Raw genomic sequence first — 22,804 nt, forward strand, 5'->3', positions numbered from 1 at the left:
GTTGCCGAGAGTTACATGAATATTGCATGGATCTAATGTCAGCAGGTCATCATGGTTTGCTAGTCCACTACAACAGAGATCATTTCCGACATGATGATGGTTCCATCGATGTGAGTTTTGAGGACTTACATACCTTCTTCAACTTCAACGTGCTCGATGCCACTCTTGTTAGATGCCTGATTTTGTAAGTACTTAACAAACTCTGATCAACTTCTCCATACAAGGCTGTAAATGATAAATAGCTAGCTGCATTTTATTCCTCTCAAGGGATTAAACGCGTAGAGAAGAAAAAGGGAGAGTGTGTATTTCATAGATCATGAATTAGCAAATGGCACAACAATACATGGTAAGGACCTACGGGACTGGGCCGTTATCACGGTCATCCGTCTCTTCGAAAACACGTCCCATGCAGAATCATTTCTCTGGTCATATCATGAACGGTAAGTCAAGTAAGCAACCATGCATACACTTATTGTCTTTCAGATTTTGACATAATTCATAAGCTCATGGCTTTCTTAATATGTAGCAATCACTGGATATTGGTATTCATTGTTCCAAACAAGAACACAGGATCTGACGCTCTCAGAGAGTCAACAAACGCTCAGGATCTGATGCATCTTCAGCAATTCATGGATAGGTATTGAATTCTATGATGTTGAAATTAATTTGCATTCATATCTGGTTCAATAATTGATGTTGTCAAAATTCATCATCATTTGCAGTGTGCTTGCATTGTGGAAAACTAAACCAGGGAACCTGTTCAAGAGGGAACTACCTTTGCAGCACGAGCTCGTTTCTCCGGTAACACACCGAAATCCGTTATTTTTTGAAAATTTATCCAACAGTCTGCAAATACCTTTCCTTACTCTAGTCAAATGTTCAAGCTTCTAAACAAACCTCTTTCCATTTTGTCCAAAGAAAAAATAATACATCTAACACCGGTTAGGTTGTTCCTAACAGGACAAATACATGACTAATTTTATACAAAAAATTTCAGTGTCCTCAGCAAGAAGCAGGGACCAACCTTTGTGGATACTATGTTTGCAGACACATGATCTCCATCTGCAAATCTACTGATAGTTGTGACGATCCTCGCGAATTAGTGCCAGTAAGTCTATCTTAACTAATATCTTCTCCTCCACTCATATGGCACATTCTGATCTTAAAAATACTGCAACTCATCTTAAAACCGAGGACCCCTGAACCGCTCCCGGCTGGTGAATTGCTGATGGTTCTGAGATTTATCAGCGACTTCTTCCCGGATCACTACATCAATCCCACTGGTGATAATGAAGATTTCAGCATGCCTTCTCCTGAAACATTGAGTAAGAGTTAGCCGCTAAACAAATAACACATGGATCCATTGTTTTCCATCTGATGAGGTCTTCGAATTTGGTATACTATGACTAATTATGTAATGCATATATGTGTGGACAAATCATTGGAATTTAGCTACCATATGTTCAATTGCAATTGTTGCGAAATCTGATGAATGTTCTTCGTGTGGACACTATTTGTTCAATTGAATATTGTGGCGAATTTGCTTTTTGCGTGCCTATTCAAAATGGGATATTTTTGTTTATTTGCTCAATTGAATATTATGGCGAATTTGCTTTTTGCGTGCCGATTCAAAATGTGATATTTTTGTTTATTTGTTCAATTGAATATTGTGGCGAATTTGCTTTTTGCATGCTGATTCAAAATGGGATATTTTTGTTTTAACCTGGCAATTGCTCCGCACACGGTTCAACTAAATGAGTGTGTGTGATCCACATCGGAAAGCATACGTCAATCGTAGCGGAACCGTCGGTGATACACAGCAGATCGCAAACGATTTGCAGCGCTACTACGTGTGCATAGGGTCTCCGGAACCATTTGTGATATCGCGTTACCGCACACGAGAACTCGGAGTAAACCGTGCCCAATGTAAAATACAATCCCAGTCGTAATTTTTTTCAGGAAACGTGTGGGATCCCAAACGAAAAGCACACGTCACTCTTGCGGCAACCGTCGGTGATACCCAACAAATCACAAACGGTCTGTAGCACTTGTATGTGTGCGAAGGGGCTCCTGAACTGTTTGTGTTAGAAAACTATCGCAGACGATAGTTGTTGGCAAACGTGTGCGATGGAGTCTTGCATGGCAGACGGGTTACGCAGAAAACTCGTGTGCGATGGGGCCCAAATCGCACATAGTTCATATGTTGGCCCGTGTGTCTTACATATTGTTTTTCAAACGGTTCATTACGATAGACCGTATGGTTTCACTGCGTCATTAGAAACGTTTAATCACCGATACCACACGTGCGAAAGAATTTAGTGTGTGCTGCATCGCACATGATTACATTTTGGAAGGCCTCTGGATCACTACTCCATATCCTCGACGGTTTTTGCGTCTTGTGGGAAGGACACCCTATCGCCCACACTCACTTGGCGACGGTCCCACATGTCGTCGCGGAAAGGGGTTAAAAATGTTTGTATAGCATCGACACATACTAGTGTGTGCTCAATTGCTATGGATGAAGCAAACCCTCAAGGACTACGACATCAATGTGAAGAATGTGCCACTCTTTTGTGACAATGAGAGTGCCATCAAGATTGCTCATAACCTAGTTCATCACTCGAAGACAAAGCACATCCAGATTCGTCATCATTTTCTTCATGATCATGTGTTGAAGGGCGACATCTCTATCGAGCACATGAAGAGTGAAGAACAGCTAGCCGATATCTTCACAAAGCCCTTGGATGAGAAGAGATTTAGCAAGTTGCGGTGTGAGCTAAATATCTTAGAATCTTCGAATGTTCTTTGAAAAGGACACACATCCTAACACTTATGCAAAACTCAACCCAGTCTGTTCACAAATTGCTAAATCTTCAAGTTGCCTTTTCTGCTAAGTGAATGTGATCGGACCCTTCCCCCTCTATGCTAAACTCAACCTAGTCTGTTCACAAATTCTTCATGTGTGTTCTATTTGAAACCCATTCAAAATCTTTCACCGTGTTCTTGTCAGCTGAAGAATTTGCGAACGAAACTTTAAAATTTTCTTATCTGAATTTTTGGCTTTTGCCGCTCAAACCGTTCCACATCCCACAATATAATTATCCTATTCACCCACAATCTCACACGATCTCCGCCTCACTGTACGTGGGTGACACATGTCGCTAGGATGAGAAGGGTCAGGGGCACGTTCGTCAATTTTCCTCGGACGAGCGGTTTTTCACCTTGGTTATAAATACCCCTCGCCCTCCTCAGAGCATTTACCCCGCTCAACCTCACTCCCCTCGCTCGAGCTCTCTGACCTAGCGTCGTCGTTACTCTCCATCATCGCCGGTGAGGAAGAGCTTCACTGCCTCGACCTCGTCGCCGTCGTACTCGCGCCGGCCACGAAAATCTTCACTCCGCCGCCGCCGTAGCTGTCTTCCACCGCCAAGTTAGGGCGTGGATTATCCGAACGGACGAACTTCCTATCTTCAACTCCTGGTTCATCGTGTTCTTCGTCAAGGGTAAATAAAAATCTATTTTTACTGCCCTTGTTGATTCTGATGATTTCCACAAAATCTTCAAAAGGTGTTTATTCTTCAACTTCCACACTCTTAAACACCACACATGCATCTGTTTCTTAATTTGTTTCTCTAAGCAACGTTTTTCTTCAAGATTCCTCAATTGTGTAGATTTTCAATCTATACAACTCTGGAACCTAAGTCAAAGGCCGCTTAGTGAAATTCCTCAAGACACTCCTGGTCAAATTCCTCAAACTTGTTTTTTTGAAAAAATTCTGAGAACGCATGTGACCTCTCCAAATTCTTCGCACATATACTATGTTCACAGGTACACATGTCAGCTGCTGAATTTCTAGGTTCTCATGAACTTAACTCATTTGCAGCGTTCCTCGAAGACAAATTGCATACCTCTTAAAAGAATTCTGTTGTTCAAATTCCTCAGCTGAAGAAAATGGCTGATGGCAAGAGACCTCAGAAGGGAGGCAAGAGACCAGAAGTGAACACAACTTTTGAGATCCCAGATGACATCTATGAGGACTATTGCACTCCTGATGAAGCCAAACATGGCAAGGAGAACAAGAATCAGCGCAAGGTGCATACAGAGGATAGAGAGGAGATGGGCACGGCAATGGAGGGAGTACAGATATGTAACTCCAAAATACATGAAGAAATTCGCTTTACACCCTCCTTGCCCAAGACCTCCATTGGCACCTGGCCAAGTTGCTGATCCCACTAGCCTCAAGCGCGGTGAGGATTATTTAGATGAATGGGCCAAGTGGCAAGCCAAGTTGGCCAAAATGGCCAAAGAAGCAGTGAGGAAATTCAATGAAGATTCTGCTGCTGCCGCTGCTGAGGCCTCTGCTAGCAAGCCCAAGAAGTCTATGCCCAAGAAGCATGCACACAAGCCCAGCTCCTCAGCAATGTCCTCACGGCCAAGCTCATCCAAGCCCTCACGGCATATTCCTCAAGCAGCTCCAGTTCCCACGGTTGCAAAACTTTCAGCTACTGCTGCAAAGTCCTCGGCACCTGCGCATCTTGCCTCGTGCCAAAGGACAACTGGTATCTCTATTGCTTCAGGAGCATATGCAAGTTCTTCAGCTCCTCCTCGGTCCTCAACAGGCCCAACTCTACTGAAGAAAAAGGCCACTACTAGACGAGGCACAAGGCCAAGTCCTCACAAGAAGCAGGTTGCCTTCCAAGTACCGTCAAGTGAAGACGAAGCTGATGATGAGAAATTAGCAGAAATCACCAGAAAGACAGCATAGGGTCGCTAGAGCCAAAGGCAGTAATGTGCCATTGATACTAGATCCAAAGTTGATCCTAGACTTCATCGACCTATGGCACAAGGACCCCAACACTCCTTTGCCTGAGCTGAACCTCACTCCTGGCCAAAGTCATGTGTTGACGGCCTTCATTGATGAGGAAAAATGGAAATCTGAATAGGGGAGGAAGGTGAAGAAAGCTCAGTACAAGAAAGAGCGCTTTCTGAAGCAAAATGTTTTGAAGCTATCACCTGATGACCTTGTAGCTCTGCAAACAGTGATGCATTTGACCAATACTATGCTGATTGGTTGGGAGCCAAAGTCAGATTCATCAAGTTGACCAAGGGATTCACCTCAAATGTTGCAGCCCCAATGCAACATGAAATTCCTCAGGCTGAAGCATCTGATCAGCCTACTGAAGAACATGCCAGCACTGCTGATGAAAATCGGACTGCTGAAGAAAATGAGAGCACTAGGGCTGATGAAGAAATTACAGCCGCTGAAGAAACTGCCAGGGCAACCTCTAGTGTTGCGCCTAAAGAACAAACCAGGCCAGTCGAAGCTTTTGCTACTGCGCCTGAAGAAAATGAACCTACCAGGGCAACTACATCAGTTGCACCTGAAGAAACTACACCAATTTCCTCTGCTCCTCCTGCACAGACGACAAGTTCTAACCTTTCTTCTGCATCAGAAGCGAAGAAAACCAAAGATGCGGAGCAAGCAGCTGTGAAGAAAAGGAAAGCATCTGCTTCCTCAGAGTCTCCAACTCTGAAGAAAGTGAAGACTTTGACATGCTCCTATGCAAACCCCATAGATGTTCTTCCCATATCAAGCATGTCATCAAAGGAGATTATTCCCTTTGTTGAGGAATATGTGATTCCAAGTGAATCTGATGAAGAAGATTCTTCTACTGCTTCGACAGAGCAGTTGGATGAAGAAATTGAAGTGGATAACATCCCTTCAACTCCACAGGTATCATCGCCCATGCCTCAGTTCACAGCTGAAGAGGCAGGCATCCAAGAAATAGATGATGAAGATGAAGATGTGGACACTGGGTGTACAACTCCTATTCTGAATGATGACTACTGGGAAAGTCATCACCCCAATTCACCACTCTACTCCCCTCTGCAACAGATTCCTCAGTCCCTAGTCCAAACAAAAGAAATTCACACGGGCTCTGAAGAACATCAAGCTTCTCTTCTCACTATTCCTGAAGAAGTTCCCGCCACTAGTGCTGATGCAAATGTTGCTGAAGAAATGGAGGCCAAGGCTGCTAATGATGACATTGCTCCTGAAATTCCTCAGCCTGTGGCTCCAGAGACTGTGATTCAAGAGGCTGTGAAGACTTCAACTGCAAATCTTCAGCCCAAGCAACTGAATCCTCTCACCAAGAAGCAGAAGTTCAAGGCTGATGACTTCTTTAATGAGCATATCTTCTTCACTGACTACAATCCTTATGATGCTCGACTTTATCGCAAGCGCTTTTGGAATGCTCTCTAGATGAACTTATATTCCTCGTTGTTGTTTGATAAGGACAAGATCTTTGACCATGAGCAGATTCCTCATGTGGACATGGAGTCGCTACCGTGCTTCACCCAAGTCCTTAGTGTTCTTCATGACGCTGGGCTGCTAAACCTCTGCACCGACATCTATGACTAGAATGAAGAACTCATTCTTCAGTTCTATGCCATGTTGCACATCACTGGCAATGTTGAAGATGTGAATTCATGGGTATTGGACTGGATGACAGAAAACACTCACTACAAAGCTCTGGTCTCTGAATTGCTTCATGTCTCCCAGTCAATCCTCCCACTGAAGGTGCAAGGCGCGGCTATGATGAACCTAAGCTCTCCAACCATCTGATGCAAGTTCTGATGAAGCCTTTGAAGCCAGGTCAAGCTCCTAGAACCAAATTCCTCGTCAAGTAACTGCTTTATGTGCCAAGGACCATATACAGAATATTGACCAAAACCCTCAATCCAATCAAGGGCCACAACTCTGATGATGAAGAAGTTGTTGGCATCATGAAGAATCTTCCTTTCAACATCATACATGGTATTCCTATCAACTAGCACGATTTCTTCATGAGGACTTTGGCAAATGTAGCTCTATCACCGTTTGAATTGAAGCCTTACGCTCCCTGGATCATGAGATTCATCAGATCAAGGTCTTCAATCAACTACAAGGCTGATTGTCAACGCCATCTCAGCTACTTACCCCCAATTGAAGTCCTCAAAAGGACTATTTCCTCAACTGATGAGAAGGGCAAGGCTGCTGTTATCGATGAAGGCATTCGTCCATTGGATGGACAATTTCGCAAAGCTACATCTTGCTCCACCAATGATGACTCTGCCACCCATGACACTGCCGCAAATACTTCAAAGCAATATCCTCAAGCCACTGCTCCAAGGGTGATGATTGATCGTGAACTTCTCCTCAGTCTTCATCAGAAGGTGGATCGCAATCACAAGTGGGTCAAGCGTCAGTTTGGTTCAATTCTTCAAAACATGACAATCACGCAAAACACTGTCAAGAAGAACCACTACTACTTGCATGAAGTTTTTTACTGTACCTGGGTTGTATTGTCTCACCTCTACGGTGAAGAAGATCTCAAGCAGATGGGCTTCCAACAGGACTTTGACTGGTCTCAGCCACCTTCGAAGAAATTCAAGAAGGTCAAAGTTCCTCACTTGGTGGCCAGTTCATATTTTTCATCACGCGAGACGAATGAAGCCGAAGACTTGAACGACACTGCAGCAGGCCCAACAACGCTGGTGCTCCTCCATCGACTTCATCATGATATTCTTCAGGGGCGTTAGTCCTCATTTTTTGTCCCTTTTGGTCATTCGATGACAAAGGGGGAGAAATTTGAGTTAGTCTTCAAACGGGTCTCTATATATGGTCATTTTTTTTGTTAAGTTACAACTCTCGCTCTTTTGAAGTTTTTGTTGGATCAAGTTGTAAACTTAAGTACGATGGTGGTCTGATACTTCTGCTCTGTTTTTCTGCATATTATTTCCTCATATGTTAATGCACGCATGCTGAATTACATCAGTCACCATATTTCATCATGCATTTCAAATTCTTCATATCATATGTTAAATGCGTGTATGAATTACAAGATATAGGGGGGGATCTCCATGATTCTACTCTGCAATGTGCATTTGCTATTCAAATCAAATTCCTCATATATGCACATCTTCAGGGGAAGTTCTTCTATATCTTGCAATCAAATTCCTCAATATCAGTATTTACACTTCATATGTTTATCCCCGTTGAGAACTTAACCTATATTGTCATCAATCACCAAAAAGGGGGAGATTGTAAGTGCATCTAGTGCCCCTTAGTGATTTTGGTGTATTGAAGACTTATAGGTTAAGGGACTAATGCGTTTATGAGTGTACACAGGTCTATAAGTCTATGAGGAGTTTGATATTTATAGAGAAAGTCGACCCCTAAAAATGAATGTCTTCAACTGAAGACTTTGGCTTTCTGAAGACTTTGAAAGTGAAGAAATTGGTGTGATCCTGAAGACTTGATATTCATGTGAGGATTATGAAGCGTGAAGACTTTTGTTTTTCGTAGTATCGTTTTTCTCTTTCTTGAGTCATAGGAAACACTGTACTGTTAAAGGGGGTCGAGGTAAAACTAAGGAAAAGTTTCCAAAGGGATGTTCATCTCAAAATCCTACACCTACCCAATCCTTTCAAGTGAAGCCATTGGAAATCTCATACAGTTCGGTCAATTTCTTCAGTGACAGAGACGAAGATCTTTTGTTCTCTGAGGAATTTGTTTTGGCTGAGGAGTTAGGAATTCGCCAGTGCGGATTGCCTACAAGTGAGGAACATGATAGCCCTAAGGAATTTGATAGACAAATTTCCGACCGTTGTTGTGCTACACGCCAGCTGTCCCAAAATATCTACCCACCTAACAGTCATATCATTGAAGCGCATTTATCTCTTATCATGTCGGACTGCTCCTAGGCTATAAATAGCCACCCCTGCAACCACTAGTTGGTTGCCTGCTCCGAGAGAAACTGACACTTGTCATTTAGAGCATCCCATCCTACAGGACTTTGATCGAAAATCATCAAGTGAGGAAAACCCAAACCCAAACACCTACAAACCCAAAGTGATTGAGCATCACTGAAGAGATTGTTCATGTGTGGAACCGACGCTTGTTACCTTTAACGACTGTGCATCCTCCAGACGGTTAGGCGTCATGGTCTAGAGCATCCAAGAGGAAATTATGGATCGCCGAGTGACCGAGTCTGTGAAGGTTTGGAAGTCACCAGAAGACTTACCGCGAGTGATTGGGCGAGGTCTGTGTCACCTTAGTTGAAGGAGAATACGGTGAGGACTGTGTGTCCTCAGGTTTAAATACCTAGCCGCTCCAACCAGATGTACGACTATCACAGCACTTGGAACTGGTCAACCAATTCACTGTCTTCACCAAGCTAACTGGTTCCATTTCCTCAACCCTTTCATTTCCTCATTTCTGTGTATAAGTACTTGATCGTTACTATTTGAAGATTTTGAATAAATACTTTATCAATTTCCTCAATCCTAATTCTTCAGTCACTTTGTCTTCAGCCTGCTTATCCTGTGTTTACGCTACTTGTACTTTGTGTTTGCTTTCATTTCATCATGATGTCTGTGCTACTACTCTGTTATGCTTGCATCTGAGTACTTATTCCGCTGCTAAGTAGTTCGTTTCTTAGGAATTTCCTCACCCTAAAATTCCTTAGTGACGAATTTGTAAAAATCGCCTATTCACCCCCCTCTAGTCGATATAACACACTTTCAACCTCATCTAGCTGATATGGTATAGGGAAAATAACTTAAAAACATACTCTAGTGACCTCTGTCGATTGTGTTTGCCTGCCGCCACAACCTCTCCCCCTCCTTATCTTCAAGATCTGCCCAAATCAATTTACCACATCCAATATAGCAACACCTGTGCAAAAATGAGATTGAGATGCCATCAGGAGTGATTGTTTGATGTAAGAAGGAAATTATACACGAACGAGACAAAGATGTATGGGAAGCCGTTCTTCGAGGTCAAGGTCGGGAAGGGAGCACGCGAGGTTGCCATGGGGCTGATCCAGGGTACTGGGAAGGGGGATTCACCGTAGTCGTTGCCCGACTGCTCACTCTGCCATCAATCCTTCACTGGTGTGGCTAGGGTTAGGGTTAAGCCGGGAGAAGGAAGGGTGTGCGGCTAGGGTTAGGCCGAGAGTGGGGAAGGAAGGGGCCTAAGATAGGGGAGGTTAGGAAGAGACATCGCTGACCAGCGCCTGACCGATTCTTCCTTCGTGAAGCTAAGATGGGCTTCAAGGGGAGTGGCCCAATCAACCACATGGCCTAGAAAATTCTTCCAAAGCAGCGTCCACTTAGGACAGTCAACCCACAAAGCGAGAAAAGTGATGTCTGAGGCAGATCGAATGGCTAGAGATGACTTGGACATGAAATCCAATTGTCGAAAACGTTCAGGGCGTGAGAGAGCTCGCTTTAGACTCGGTTTTACTGTCCTAAAAATGAGGAGGCATATTTAATGCAAACGTTGGGGCTAATTTGGGGTGGGCTGCGGGGAGAAGCTATTGAGCCCACAAGTTTGGCACGGGGGCAGCCCAGGCGTGGAAACTGAGCACTAGCTTTTTATGGCCCATGCGGAAGAAGTTTGAGTCGCGAAGTTAGCGAGAGATTGAACGGTGCGGGAAAAAGTGATCACATGGCTGCACGAGGAGCCATGGAATAGGGTAGTGGAGTAGATATAGAAGATCTGCAGTACGAGATTTACGAAAAGGAAATCATATTTGTATGACATGTATAGACTAGTTAAGGAAGCATTTTGTTGGTTGAAAAATATGGTTATCACGCCAAGAAATCTGAGTTGAAAAAAAGAACATATTTGTATAAGATGTATAGACCATACAATTCGACAATAAAATTTGGAAATGTTAATCTTCTGAAGTCACGCATAGTGCCTTAGCATAATAAGGAGTATAGTACTGCACATGCTATGTTGCAGAAGAACAAAAATGGTACCCCCTCCAATCCAAAATAAATGCCATGATTTTAGTTCAAACCACCACTTATTTTGGATCTGAGGAAGTAGATAACAATAATTAGGCAACTACAATAACAAAAAGCACCGGGGCATGTCAATATAATTATTAAATTCGATCTCCACCTGTTGAGAAATAAACAATGCAACTACACACAGATCAAACCATCATTTGTTCCAACATAAAAAAACAATATCAGTTCCACAACAGGGCCTCGGTATATCAAGCCATACTAAAAGCATAAATAGGTAGCACTCTATTCTTATCTCTTCAATAGTGCAAAAAGTATGTATTGCCATAGAGCAACACCTACAGTAGAAACATAAATCAGGCTAAAACAGAAGCAGACCCAATTTGAGAATTCTCGAATGCCCTAATAAGAGTCATATGTAAGTAGCTTGACTGCAATTTCACAAAAACAAAAAAGGGAAGCAAGAATCTTCTGTGGCTACGTTTTCCTGTAGTCGATATGCCCGCAATCACTCAAGCCGACAAGATTATATGTTTGCAATCATTTGAGCCATCAATTAGGCAAAATTCTTAACACAACATAAAAATAGCTCTATAAAAAGGAAGAAACATGACAAAATGCTACGAACAGAATGAGAAAGATATAAAACAAATGTAAACCAGTGACAAAAATGAAGAGAGCTACAAAAGAAAATCAAAATTTCTAAACAGCATTAGCTACTGGCAGAAGAATTTTCATTACTTAAAAGACAACTCTTGCAGCCTACATTACTTATCACAATTAAAATATAAGATTTCTCAACTAGATAATCAGGATTATGCTAATGTTTACTAATCCTAGAAATCATCAATTCAAGTCCTCTGTTTCAGCGAGAACATCAAAATCCCCTTTGATAAGGAACTGCTTGATAAGGACCGGCACAAATGATGACTTACATTTAAAAAATGGTGCTGAAGCCTACATTGCATGGTAAGGAGGCAATGCCAAAATGCTAAATTCTGGTCAAGGTAAGGAAGCATGCATTATCATATTATAAGATGGAAAACCCTTCTAAGTTCACTGTAAAATAAGGATCAGATTCCTTGACATCTTGAGGTTGTGTACCTCCACCCACTCTGCCCATGGAAAAAAATAAAGGAAGCCCGCATTATCATATTTTATGTCACATGTTACAGTTTGTTGGCCCACCTTTCTGATTATACATCCAGTAAAATGATATAACTATCTTTTATAAGCTACAAAGAGATCAACAATGAGCCTCAAGGTCCCATGAAAACTCAATAGGATATACGCCATAGTAATACTTGGCCCTATTTTCATATTCAATGCACACCATCTAATTCTAATAATAATAAAATCTAAATTAAAACGATACATAAAATTTTTGTAGTTAGAGATAGGACCAAGTTGGAGTAGTACAGAGAAAATCAAACTTTATCCTAGCATTACACAGAAGAAACATGAGTCACTTATCGTAAGAACAGAAACATACTGTGAAATAAGGATTCCATCCCTATACCTTGACATCCTGAGGCGATGCACCTCCACCCACTCTGCCCATGGACGAAAAAACAGAGGGCGGGTCAACTATTCAAAGCATAGTGTCCTTGCTGCTGTAATAAACTTTGTAAAGTAGTGGCCTGCTCACAAGCAGTTAACATACTCACAGTGAAAGATATATGTCTTTCTAGGCATGTACTCTGCAACAAGCAATCTCTCATCACCTTGGGAGGAACAGCCAAGCAGATTTGCTGACCTTTTGCCCCAGAGCTGACCAGCTTATTTCCTGAAGCATAATTATTTCCTCAAAATATGTGGGCAAATCTTACAAAATCACTGGCACTGTATGGATCAAATTGAATTATGCACCGATACGGAACATCTAAAAAAAGGAACAAACGAATTAAACCCATTAGCTGTACATGCTCTTTACAGAGCATACATGAACTACACAGCAAACTAAACATGAATATAAACTGGGGCCATGACTTCACAATCTACAAAAAAAGTAAATAGAAATGGACGACCTATCTTCAATCCAATGTGTAGCAGGATTGAAGCAAGCTATGGACTACAATGGTGTAAAAAATATATAGAAACTTGGATATAGGACGACTCTTTGGCGCAAAATCATAGGCGCTAATGAACAATACAAATTTAAATACCATATATTATTACATATTAAAGTTCACATAACCATGGCCCATCAATAGACAATTAGACCGACAAAGAAAGGTAAATGTATGTAGCTAGAGACAGCATAGCAGTATTATGGTACTTAGAGAAAGAACGAGCATGTAGGGAAGAAAGAATAAAGCAAACCTTGAACAACAGCACAAAGTTGCAGATGCAGCAACCTAGCAGATCGTTGAACCTGCTAGACAAACGGAGATAGACCTGTTAGAGTACATGCACAACGGTCACACAAGCATAAAAACAGCAGGCTTATAGACAAGCAAACCAACAGCTAATTACCAGAGCTAGAAAGCAGAACCAGGCCAAGAAAGCAGGCTATACAGAGGACTATACCAAGGCGGACCAGCAGACAAAACGAGATGAAAAAAAAGAAAGGTCACCACACACAAATTTCATCGAACATGTTGCATGCAAGCAAACAGAGCGCAGACTAACCTCAACGGCAATGGCAGAAAGATGCGACTGTCGATGCAGGACATAACAGGAAGAAACCAACCTGCACACGTCGGGGACAAGAGGAAGAACACAGAGGTTACCAGGGCGCAGGGAAAAGGAAGGAAGAAGCAAGAATCAAGTAAAGAAGGGCACCAACCTCAACCGGCAGTGTTCATCCAGCACACGAAGGCTATTGCAACGGACGAGCACACCATCGGCGAAGAAGGATGAACAATCCAACCGAGGGGAACGCATAGGCACCTGCTACAGAAAAATGATCAACATAATTAGAATCAACTAAAAATGGCTAAAACAAGCAGAGTAGACCATTAACGAAAGGCAAATGATAGGGACGAGACAGAACATTGAGGAAGAGAAGAAGGCAGGAGCAAGCTCGCCAAATCCTACAAATTAAAGCGGAAAGACATCGGGAGCTTACTGGATTCAAAGAGGAGAGGAGGAGGCGGCCACTGAACTCGCCGCCAGCTACGGCGCAGCTGCCCCTCTCGACCGTGCGGGCTGCAGCGGAGGAGGCGATGCGTCGAGCTGACCAGCGGCTGCAGTTGCTCCTGCTGCTCCGGCCAGTGGGCCTTCCTCCATGGCCGACACTGCCTCCTTGCTCCGGCTGTTCCGGCCGGCGAGCCTCCCTCTACGGCCAACCCCGTCCTCATTTTCCGCCGCACCAACCCCCGCCGTTTTCCCCCGCAGGCGCCGGCCTTCTGCCCAGACCCGACCCATGTGCCACCAACCTAAGCGATGGGTCGATGACGGCGTACTCTCCCATCGGCCATGGATCCATGGTAGCTAGCCGGTGAAGGCGTCGGGCAACGATGGAGATCGGGGGAATGGCGGCGATGAGCATGAACACGCAAGGAGAGGGAGATGGCTAGGGTTCGTGGCTTCTTGCTGTGGCGGCTGAGGAGGGATAGAGATCGAGGAGGGAGGGAGGGGTGCCGCGTGCGAGCAAGGGGACTGGGCGAGGGGGTTTCGAGGACACGGCCCCGCAAACGTCACGACGCACGACGCGGCCAACTGCTCCCCGTCTCCTCCAACGCTGTACGCGGGCACCGCGTGACGCGACTCGTCAAGTGTGGTTCACCCGAGAAATTGCAACCCAGCCAATGGAGGATTCAATGAGCGGGACCAGGAATAGCGGCGGCCCACCCGTCATTGTGTCAGCATAATCATGGGTGCACAAGCTGGGTGCACATGCTCCAGCCCACCCCTCAGCAATTGACGTGGGATGCAGCAACTCCCACGATGCATCATGCGGGCCACGCACGACGAGCCAAAAGCAGTTAACCGAGAAAACTCTAACCTACACCATGAGACATGCAGCCAGGGCAGCCGACGAGTGGGACAAGGGGTAGCACCGGCCCACCCATCATTGGCAAAACACAAGTGGTGTAGCAGAAATTGCGTGCAAACAGGGAGCAGCGCACAACCTGCGCTCGCAAGCGCCCATGATGCGGGCTTTGAGCGCACGCGGCGCGGCAGGAGAGGCTGCCCCGCGCACCGAAGAAATCGGCACCCAGCCAATCAAACCAAGCGCGAGCCCCACAAGTCATCGTCCGCTCAGGATCTACCGGCCGGTCAAAATGCAGAGCTCAATTCCCAGCGAAGATCGAAATGACCAGGAACGAGAAAAAGACCGCGTTGACCAGGATCGGACGCCATCGAAGGAAGCGATCGGGGGAGCATTCTGGGAGCGAGTTGCCCAGCCTCATTATTGGTTTAAATGATGCAAGTAATGGATGTAGTTGGAGAAAAAATAGTGAACCCTCAAGATGAACCCTAGTTCATAATTTTTTGTTAATTTTTTATGATATGATGCATATTGGAGGAATTTGTGTTGATATAGGATGCAAGTAGTTGATGTTGTTCGAGTAAAAATGGTGAACCCTCAAGATGAACCCTAGTTTATAATTTATTTTGTTAAAAAAATGATGATATGATGGATGTTGGAGGGGAGGAAGTTGTTTTGATATATGATGCATGTGGATGTTATATATGAATGTTGTATGAATAAATATATGAATGTTATATGAATGAATCAACCATGTTTCATTTTTTATTTATGCTTATGCTTATAATGCTTATGTTTATGAAATTTTACTTAGGCGGGCACCTCTTGCGGACAACATTGGCAAACGGTACTCCATGCTTGACTATGCGTTCAACAAGGGTCATCGTGCCCGTTTCATAGAGAACAGAGTGGTAAGTACTACAATCGGAATATTGAACCAGGTTTTTCGGATTGATGAAACTAAGTAACTAACTTTTGGCGTCCACTTTTTGACAGATGCTCCCGCCACTGCGCATGAGGGGTCATGCGAATGCCGTGAAAATGGAGTACGACGAGCGCTACGCGTCGTACTTCAGGAGAGCCCGATTGCTTGGTTTCGTCCTGCAGTTCAAGCGTCAGCCGCCGACGCTCGTCCACGCAGCTCTCACGACTTTGATTGACCGGTGGCGACCCGAGACGCATAGTTTCCATCTCCCATGCGGGGAGATGACAGTGACCCTTGAGGATTGTGGGATGATTATGACCCTACCGATCGAGGGTCATGCACTCACCGGGCGAGTGGAGATGACCAACTGCAGCAGAGGGTTACCACCCTCATCGGCGACTGCCCCGACGCTAAGGGTAACCGGACATCCGGTGTATCGCTGCCCTGGCTCCTAAACAACCGGAAGAAATGCCTGGTGAATGATGAGGAGGGTACGGTGGCGTAGTAAGCGAGGGCCTACCTGTGGTACCTTCTCATAGAGGTCGTGTTTCCAGGCTGCTCCGGGAACTCTATGTTATGCAGAACGTAGTAATTCGAAAATTTCCTACGACCACGCAATATCTAACTAGGAGATGCATAGCAACGAGAGGGGAGAGTGTGTCCACATACCCTCGTAGACCGAAAGCGGAAGCGTTTAATAACGCGGTTGATGTAGTCGAACGTCTTCACGATCCAACCGATCTAAGTACCGAACGTACGGCACCTCCCTGTTCAGCACACCTTCAGCACGATGATGTCCCTCGAGATCTTAATCCAGTTGAGGACGAGGGAGAGTTCCGTCATCACGGTGGTGTGGCGACGATGATGATGAAGTTACCGACGCAGGGCTTCACCTAAGCACTATGAAGATATGACCGAGGTGTTGAACTATGGAGGGGGGCACCGCGCACGGCTAAGAGATTGTCTGTTGTGTCTCTGGGGTGCCCCCCCCCCCCCCCCCCCGTATATAAAGGGGGTAGGAGGAGGTGGCCATCCAAGGAGGGCGTGCCATAGGGGGGAGTCCTACTTTGACTCCTAGTCCAAGTAGGATTCGGCCGCCCCCTCCTTCCTTCCACCGGAGAGGGGAAAAGGGGAAGGGATATAGAGGGAGAAGGAAAGAGGGGGGCCACCCCCTCCCCTAGTCCAATTCGGTTTGGGCAAGGAGAGGGGTTCCCCTCCTCACGTGGCCTTTCTCCTCTCCTCCAATATGGCCCAATAGGCCCAATACTTTCCCCGGGGGGTTCCGGTAACCCCTTGGTACTCCGGTAAAATATCCGAATCACTCAGAACCATTCCCATGTCCGAATATAACCTTTCAATATATGAATATTTACCTCTCGACCATTTTGAGACTCCTCGTCATGTCTGTGATCTCATCCGGGACTACAAACAAACTTCGGTCATCAAATCACTTAACTCATAATACAAATCGTCATCGAACGTTAAGCGTGCGGACCCTACGGGTTCGAGAACTATGTTGACATGACCGAGACAGATCTCTAGTCAATAACCAATAGCGGAACCTCGATTCTCGTATTGGCTCCTACATATTCTATGAAGATCTTTATCGGTTAAACCGCATAACAACATACGTTATTCCCTTTGTCATCGGTATGTTACTTGCCCGAGATTCGATCATCGGTATCCTTATACCTAGTTCAATCTTTTTACCAGCAAGTCTCTTTACCCGTTCCATAATGCATCATCCCGTAACTAACTCATTAGTCACATTGCTTGCAAGGCTTAAAGTGATGTGCATTACCGAGAGGGCCCAGAGATACCTCTCCGATGCTCGGAGTGACAAATCCTAATCTTGATTTATGCCAACTCAACAAACACCATCAAAGACACCTGTAGAGCATCTTTATAATCACCCAGTTACGTTGTGACATTTGATAGCACACAAAGTGTTCCTCCGATATTCGGGAGTTGCATAATCTCATAGTCAGAGGAATATGTATAAGTCATGAAGAAAGCAATAGCAATAAAACTAAACGATCATAATACTAAGCTAATGGATGGGTCTTGTCCATTACATCATTCTCTAATGATGTGATCCCGTTCATCAAACGACAACACATGTCTATGGTGAGGAAACTTAACCATCTTTGATTATCGAGCTAGTCAAGTAGAGGCATACTAGGGACACTCTGTTTGTCTATGTATTCACACATGTACTAAGTTTCCGGTTAATACAATTCTAGCATGAATAATAAACATTTATCATGATATAAGGAAATATAAATAACATCTTTATTATTGCCTCTAGGGCATATTTCCTTCAGTCTCCCACTTGCACTAGAGTCAATAATCTAGTTCACATCGCCATGTGATTTAACACCAATAGTTCACATCATCATGTGATTTAACACTCTATTGTTCACATCGCCATGTGACCAATACCCAAAGGGTTTACTAGAGTCAATAATCTAGTTCACATCACCATGCGATTAACACCCAAAGAGTACTAAGGTGTGATCATGTTTTGCTTGTGAGAGAAGTTTAGTCAACGGGTCTGCCATGTTCAGATTCGTATGTATTTTGCAAATTTCTATGTCTACAATGCTCTGCACTAAGGTACTCTAGCTAATTGCTCCCACTTTCAATATGTATCCAGATTGAGACTTAGAGTCATCCGGATCAGTGTCAAAACTTGCATCGACGTAACCCTTTACGACGAAATTTTGTCACCTCCATAACCAAGAAGCATATCCTTATTCTACTAAGGATAATTTTGACCGCTGTCGAGTGATCCACTCCTGGATCACTATTATACTCTCTTGCCAAACTCATGGTGAGGTACACAATAGGTCTGGTACACAACATAGCATACTTTATAGAACCTATGACTGAGGCATAGGGAATGACTTTCCATTCTCTTTCTATTTTCTGTCGTGGTCGGGTTTTGAGTCTTTACTCAACTTCACACCTTGCAACACTGGCAAGAACTCCTTCTTTGACTGTTCCATTTTGAACCACTTCAAAATCTTGTCAAGGTATGTACTCATTGAAAAAACTTATCAAGCGTCTTGATCTATCTCTATAGATCTTGATGCTTAATATGTAAGCAGCTTCACCGAGGTCTTTCTTTGAAAAACTCCTTTCAAATACTCCTTTATGCTTTCCAAAAAATTCTACATAATTTCCGATAAACAATATGTCATTCGCATATACTTATCAGAAAGGTTGTAGTGCTCCCACTCACTTTCTTGTAAATACAGACTTCACCGCAAGTCTGTATAAAATTATATGCTTTGATCAACTCATCAAAGCGTACATTCCAACTCCGAGATGCTTGCACCAGTCCATAGATGGATCGCTAGAGCTTGCCCATTTTGTTAGCACTTTTAGGATTGACAAAACCTTCTTGTTGCATCATATACAACTCTTCTTTAAGACATCCATTAAGGAATGCAGTTTTGACATCCATTTGCCAGATTTCATAAAATGTGGCAATTGCTAACATGATTCAGACAGACTTAAGCATCGCTACGAGTGAGAAAATCTCATAGTAGTCAAAACCTTGAACTTGTCGAAAACCTTTTGCAATAAGTCGAGCTTTGTAGATAGTAACACTACCATCAGCGTCCGTCTTCCTCTTGAAGATCCTTTTATTCTCTATGGCTTGCCGATCATCGGGCAAGTCAACCAAAGTCCATACTTTGTTTTCATACATGGATCCCATCTCAGATTTCATGGCCTCAAGCCATGTCGCGGAATCTGGGCTCATCATCGCTTCCTCATAGTTCGTAGGTTCGTCATGGTCTAGTAACATGACTTACAGAACATGATTACCATACCACTCTGGTGCGGAACGTACTCTGGTTGACCTATGAGGTTCGGTAGTAACTTGATATGAAGTTTCATGATCATCATCATTAACTTCCTCACTAATTAGTGTAGGCATCACTGGAACTGATTTCTGTGATGAACTACTTCCAACTCGAGAGAAGGTACAACTACCTCATCAAGTTCTACTTTCCTCCCACTCACTTCTTTCGAGAGAAACTCCTTCTCTAGAAAGGATCCATTCTTAGCAAAAATCTTGCCTTCGGATCTGTGATAGAAGGTGTACCCAATAGTTTCTTTTTGGGTATCCTATGAAGATGCATTTCTCCGATTTAGATTCGAGCTTATCAGGCTGAAGCCTTTTACACATAAGCATCGCAACCCCAAACTTTAAGAAACGACAGCTTGGGTTTCTTGCCAAACCATAGTTCATACGGTGACGTCTCAATGGATTTAGATGGTGCCCTATTTAACGTGAATGCAGTTGTCTCTAATGCATAACCCCAAAACGGTAGTGGTAAATTGGTAAGAGACATCATAGATCGCACCATATATAATAAAGTGCGGTTACGATGTTCGGACACACCATTATGATGTGATGTTCCAGGTGGCGTGAGTTGCGAAACTATTCCACATTGTTTTAAATGGAGGCCAAAACTCGTAACTCAAATATTCGCCTCCGCGATCAGATCGCAGAAACTTTATTTTCTTGTTACAATGATTCTCCACTTCACTCTGATTTTTTTTGAACTTTTCAAAATGATTCAGACTTGTGTTTCACTAAGTAGATATACCTATATCTGCTCAAATCAACTATGAAGGTTAGCAAATAACAATACCCGCCACGAGCCTCAACACTCATCGGACCGCATACATCGGTATGTATTATTTCCAATAAGTTAGTGGATCGCTCCATTGTTTCGGACAACTGAGTTTTAGTCATCTTGCCCATGAGGCATGGTTCGCAAGTATCAAATGATTCATAATCAAGTGATTCCAAAAGCCCATTGACATGGAGTTTCTTCATGCGCTTTACACCTATATGACCTAAACGGTAGTGCCACAAATATGTTGCACTATCATTATCAACTTTGAATCTTTTGGCATCAATATTATGAATATGTGTATCACTACGATCGAGATTCAATAAACCATTCACATTGGGTGTATGACCATAGAAAGTTTTATTCATATAAACAGAACAAAAATTATTCTCTGACTTAAATGAATAACCGTATTGCAATAAACATGATATAATCATATTAATGCTCAACGCAAACACCAAATAACATTTATTTATGTTCAATTCTAATACCGAAGGTAGAGGGAGTGTGCGATGGTGATCGTATCAACCTTGGAATACTTCCAACACACATCATCACCTCGTCTTTAACTAGTCTTTGTTTATCTTGCAAGTCCGGTTTCAAGTTACTACTCTTAGCAACTGAACTGGTATCAAATACCCTGGGGTTACTATGAACACTAGTAAAGTACACATCAATAACATGTATATCAAATATACTTTTGTTCACTTTGCCATCCTTCTTATCCGCCAAGTATTTGGGATAGTTTCGCTTCCAGTGACCATTCCCTTTGTAGTAGAAGCACTCAGTTTCAGGCTTAGGTCTAGCTTTGGGCTTCTTCATAGGAGTGGCAACTTGCTTGCCATTCTTCTTGAAGTTCCCTTTCTTTCCCTTGCCCTTTTACTTGAAACTAGTGTCTTTTCAACCATCAACACTTGATGTTTTTTCTTGATTTCTACCTTCGCCGATTTCAGCATCACGAAGAGCTTGGGAATCGTTTCCATTATCCCTTGCATGTTATAGTTCATCACGAAGTGTGATAGTGACTAGAGAACTCTGTCAATCACTATCTTATCTGAAAGATTAACTCCCACTTAATTCAAGTGATTGTAGTACTCAGACATTCTGAACGCATGCTCACTAGCTGAGCTATTCTCCTCCATCTTGTAGGCAAAGTACTTGTCAGAGGTCTCATACCTCTTACCACAGGCATGAGTCTGAAATACCAATTTCAGCTCTTGGAACATCTCATATGCTCCGCGGCGTTCAAAATGTTTTCGAAGTCCCGATTCTAAGTCGTAAAGTATGGCGCACTAAACTATCAAGTAGTCATCATACCGAGCTTGTCAAACGTTCATAACGTCCGCATCAGCTCCTGCAATAGGTTTGTCACCTAGTGGTGCATCAAGGACATAATTCTTATGTGCAGCAATGAGGATAATCCTCAGATCACAGACCCAGTCCGCATCATTGCTACTATCATCATCTTTCAACTTAATTTTCTCTAGGAACATATAAAAATAAAACAGGGGAGCTATACGTGAGCTATTGATCTACAACATAGATATGCAAATACTATCAGGACTAAGTTCAAGATAAATTAAGTTCAACTAATCATATTACTTAAGAACTCCCACTCAGACAGATATCCCTCGAGTCATCTAAATGATCACGTGATCCATATCAACTAAACCATGTCCGATCATCACGTGAGATGGAGTAGTTTTCAATGGTGAACATCTCTATGTTGATCATATCTACTATATGATTCACGTTCGACCTTTTGGTCTCAGTGTTCCGAGGCCATATCTGCATATGCTAGGCTCATCAAGTTTAACCCGAGTATTCTGCATGTGCAAAACTGGCTTGCACCCGTTGTATGTGAACGTAGAGCTTATCACACCCGATCATCACGTGGTGTCTTAGCATGAAGAACTGTCATAATGGTGCATACTCAGGGAGGACACTTATACCTTGAAATTTTAGTAAGGGATCATCTCATAATGCTACCGTCGTACTAAGCAAAATAAGATGCATAAAAAGATAAACATCACATGCAATCAAAATATGTGACATGATATGGCCATCATCATTTTGTGCCTTTGATCTCCATCTCCAAAGTACCGTCATGATCTCCATCGTCACCGGCATGACACCATGATCTCCATCATCTTGATCTCTATCAACATGTCGTCACATGGTCGTCTCGCCAACTATTGGTTTTGCAACTATTGCTATCACACAGCGATAAAGTAAAGCAATTATATGGCGCTTGCATCTTATGCAATAAAGAGACAACCATAAGGCTCCTGCCAGTTGCCGATAACTTTAACAAAACGTGATCATATCATACAACAAATTATATCACATCATGACTTGACCATATCACATCACAACATGCCCTGCAAAAACAAGTTAGACGTCATCTACTTTGTTGTTGCAAGTTTTACGTGGCTTCTACGGGCTTCTAGCAAGAACCGTTCTTACCTACACATCAAAACCACAACGATT

At 43.3% G+C, this 22,804-nt stretch overlaps 2 protein-coding genes across 20 annotated transcripts in view; one reads left to right on the forward strand and one right to left on the reverse strand.

Moving 5' to 3' along the window:
• Nucleotides 1-780: 780 nt before the first annotated feature.
• On the reverse strand, nucleotides 781-14,488 carry LOC125525985. 19 transcript variants are annotated; one of them, XR_007291486.1, is made up of 8 exons: nucleotides 13,871-14,484; nucleotides 13,589-13,695; nucleotides 13,432-13,492; nucleotides 13,123-13,177; nucleotides 12,468-12,586; nucleotides 12,320-12,353; nucleotides 9,615-9,718; nucleotides 781-1,313 (listed from the first exon to the last, which is right to left on the reverse strand). XR_007291486.1 is itself a non-coding variant. In XM_048690996.1 (7 exons), the coding sequence occupies exons 2-7, from the start codon at nucleotides 13,684-13,686 to the stop codon at nucleotides 9,690-9,692; spliced, it is 396 nt and encodes a 131-aa protein (XP_048546953.1). In that variant the 5' UTR covers nucleotides 13,687-13,695; nucleotides 13,871-14,484; the 3' UTR covers nucleotides 9,093-9,689. The 19 variants fall into 19 exon arrangements, 4 of the variants coding, with proteins under 4 accessions (XP_048546953.1, XP_048546951.1, XP_048546950.1 ...); XR_007291490.1 differs by having other exon boundaries at nucleotides 804-1,313; nucleotides 12,320-12,586; nucleotides 13,123-13,174; XM_048690996.1 differs by lacking the exon at nucleotides 781-1,313 and having other exon boundaries at nucleotides 9,093-9,718.
• A 1,103-nt stretch (nucleotides 14,489-15,591) lies between these two features.
• The window catches only part of LOC125518776 (exocyst complex component SEC8), a 57,947-nt gene continuing 50,734 nt past the window's right edge, over nucleotides 15,592-22,804 (forward strand). The window contains exons 1-2 of the mRNA XM_048683646.1: nucleotides 15,592-15,648; nucleotides 15,734-16,078. Coding sequence (XP_048539603.1) covers nucleotides 15,592-15,648; nucleotides 15,734-16,078 — 402 coding nt within the window. The remainder of the gene's footprint in view (nucleotides 15,649-15,733; nucleotides 16,079-22,804) is intronic.

Source organism: Triticum urartu, chromosome 7 (assembly GCF_003073215.2).
Source record: "Triticum urartu cultivar G1812 chromosome 7, Tu2.1, whole genome shotgun sequence".
Lineage (NCBI taxonomy): Eukaryota > Viridiplantae > Streptophyta > Magnoliopsida > Poales > Poaceae > Triticum > Triticum urartu.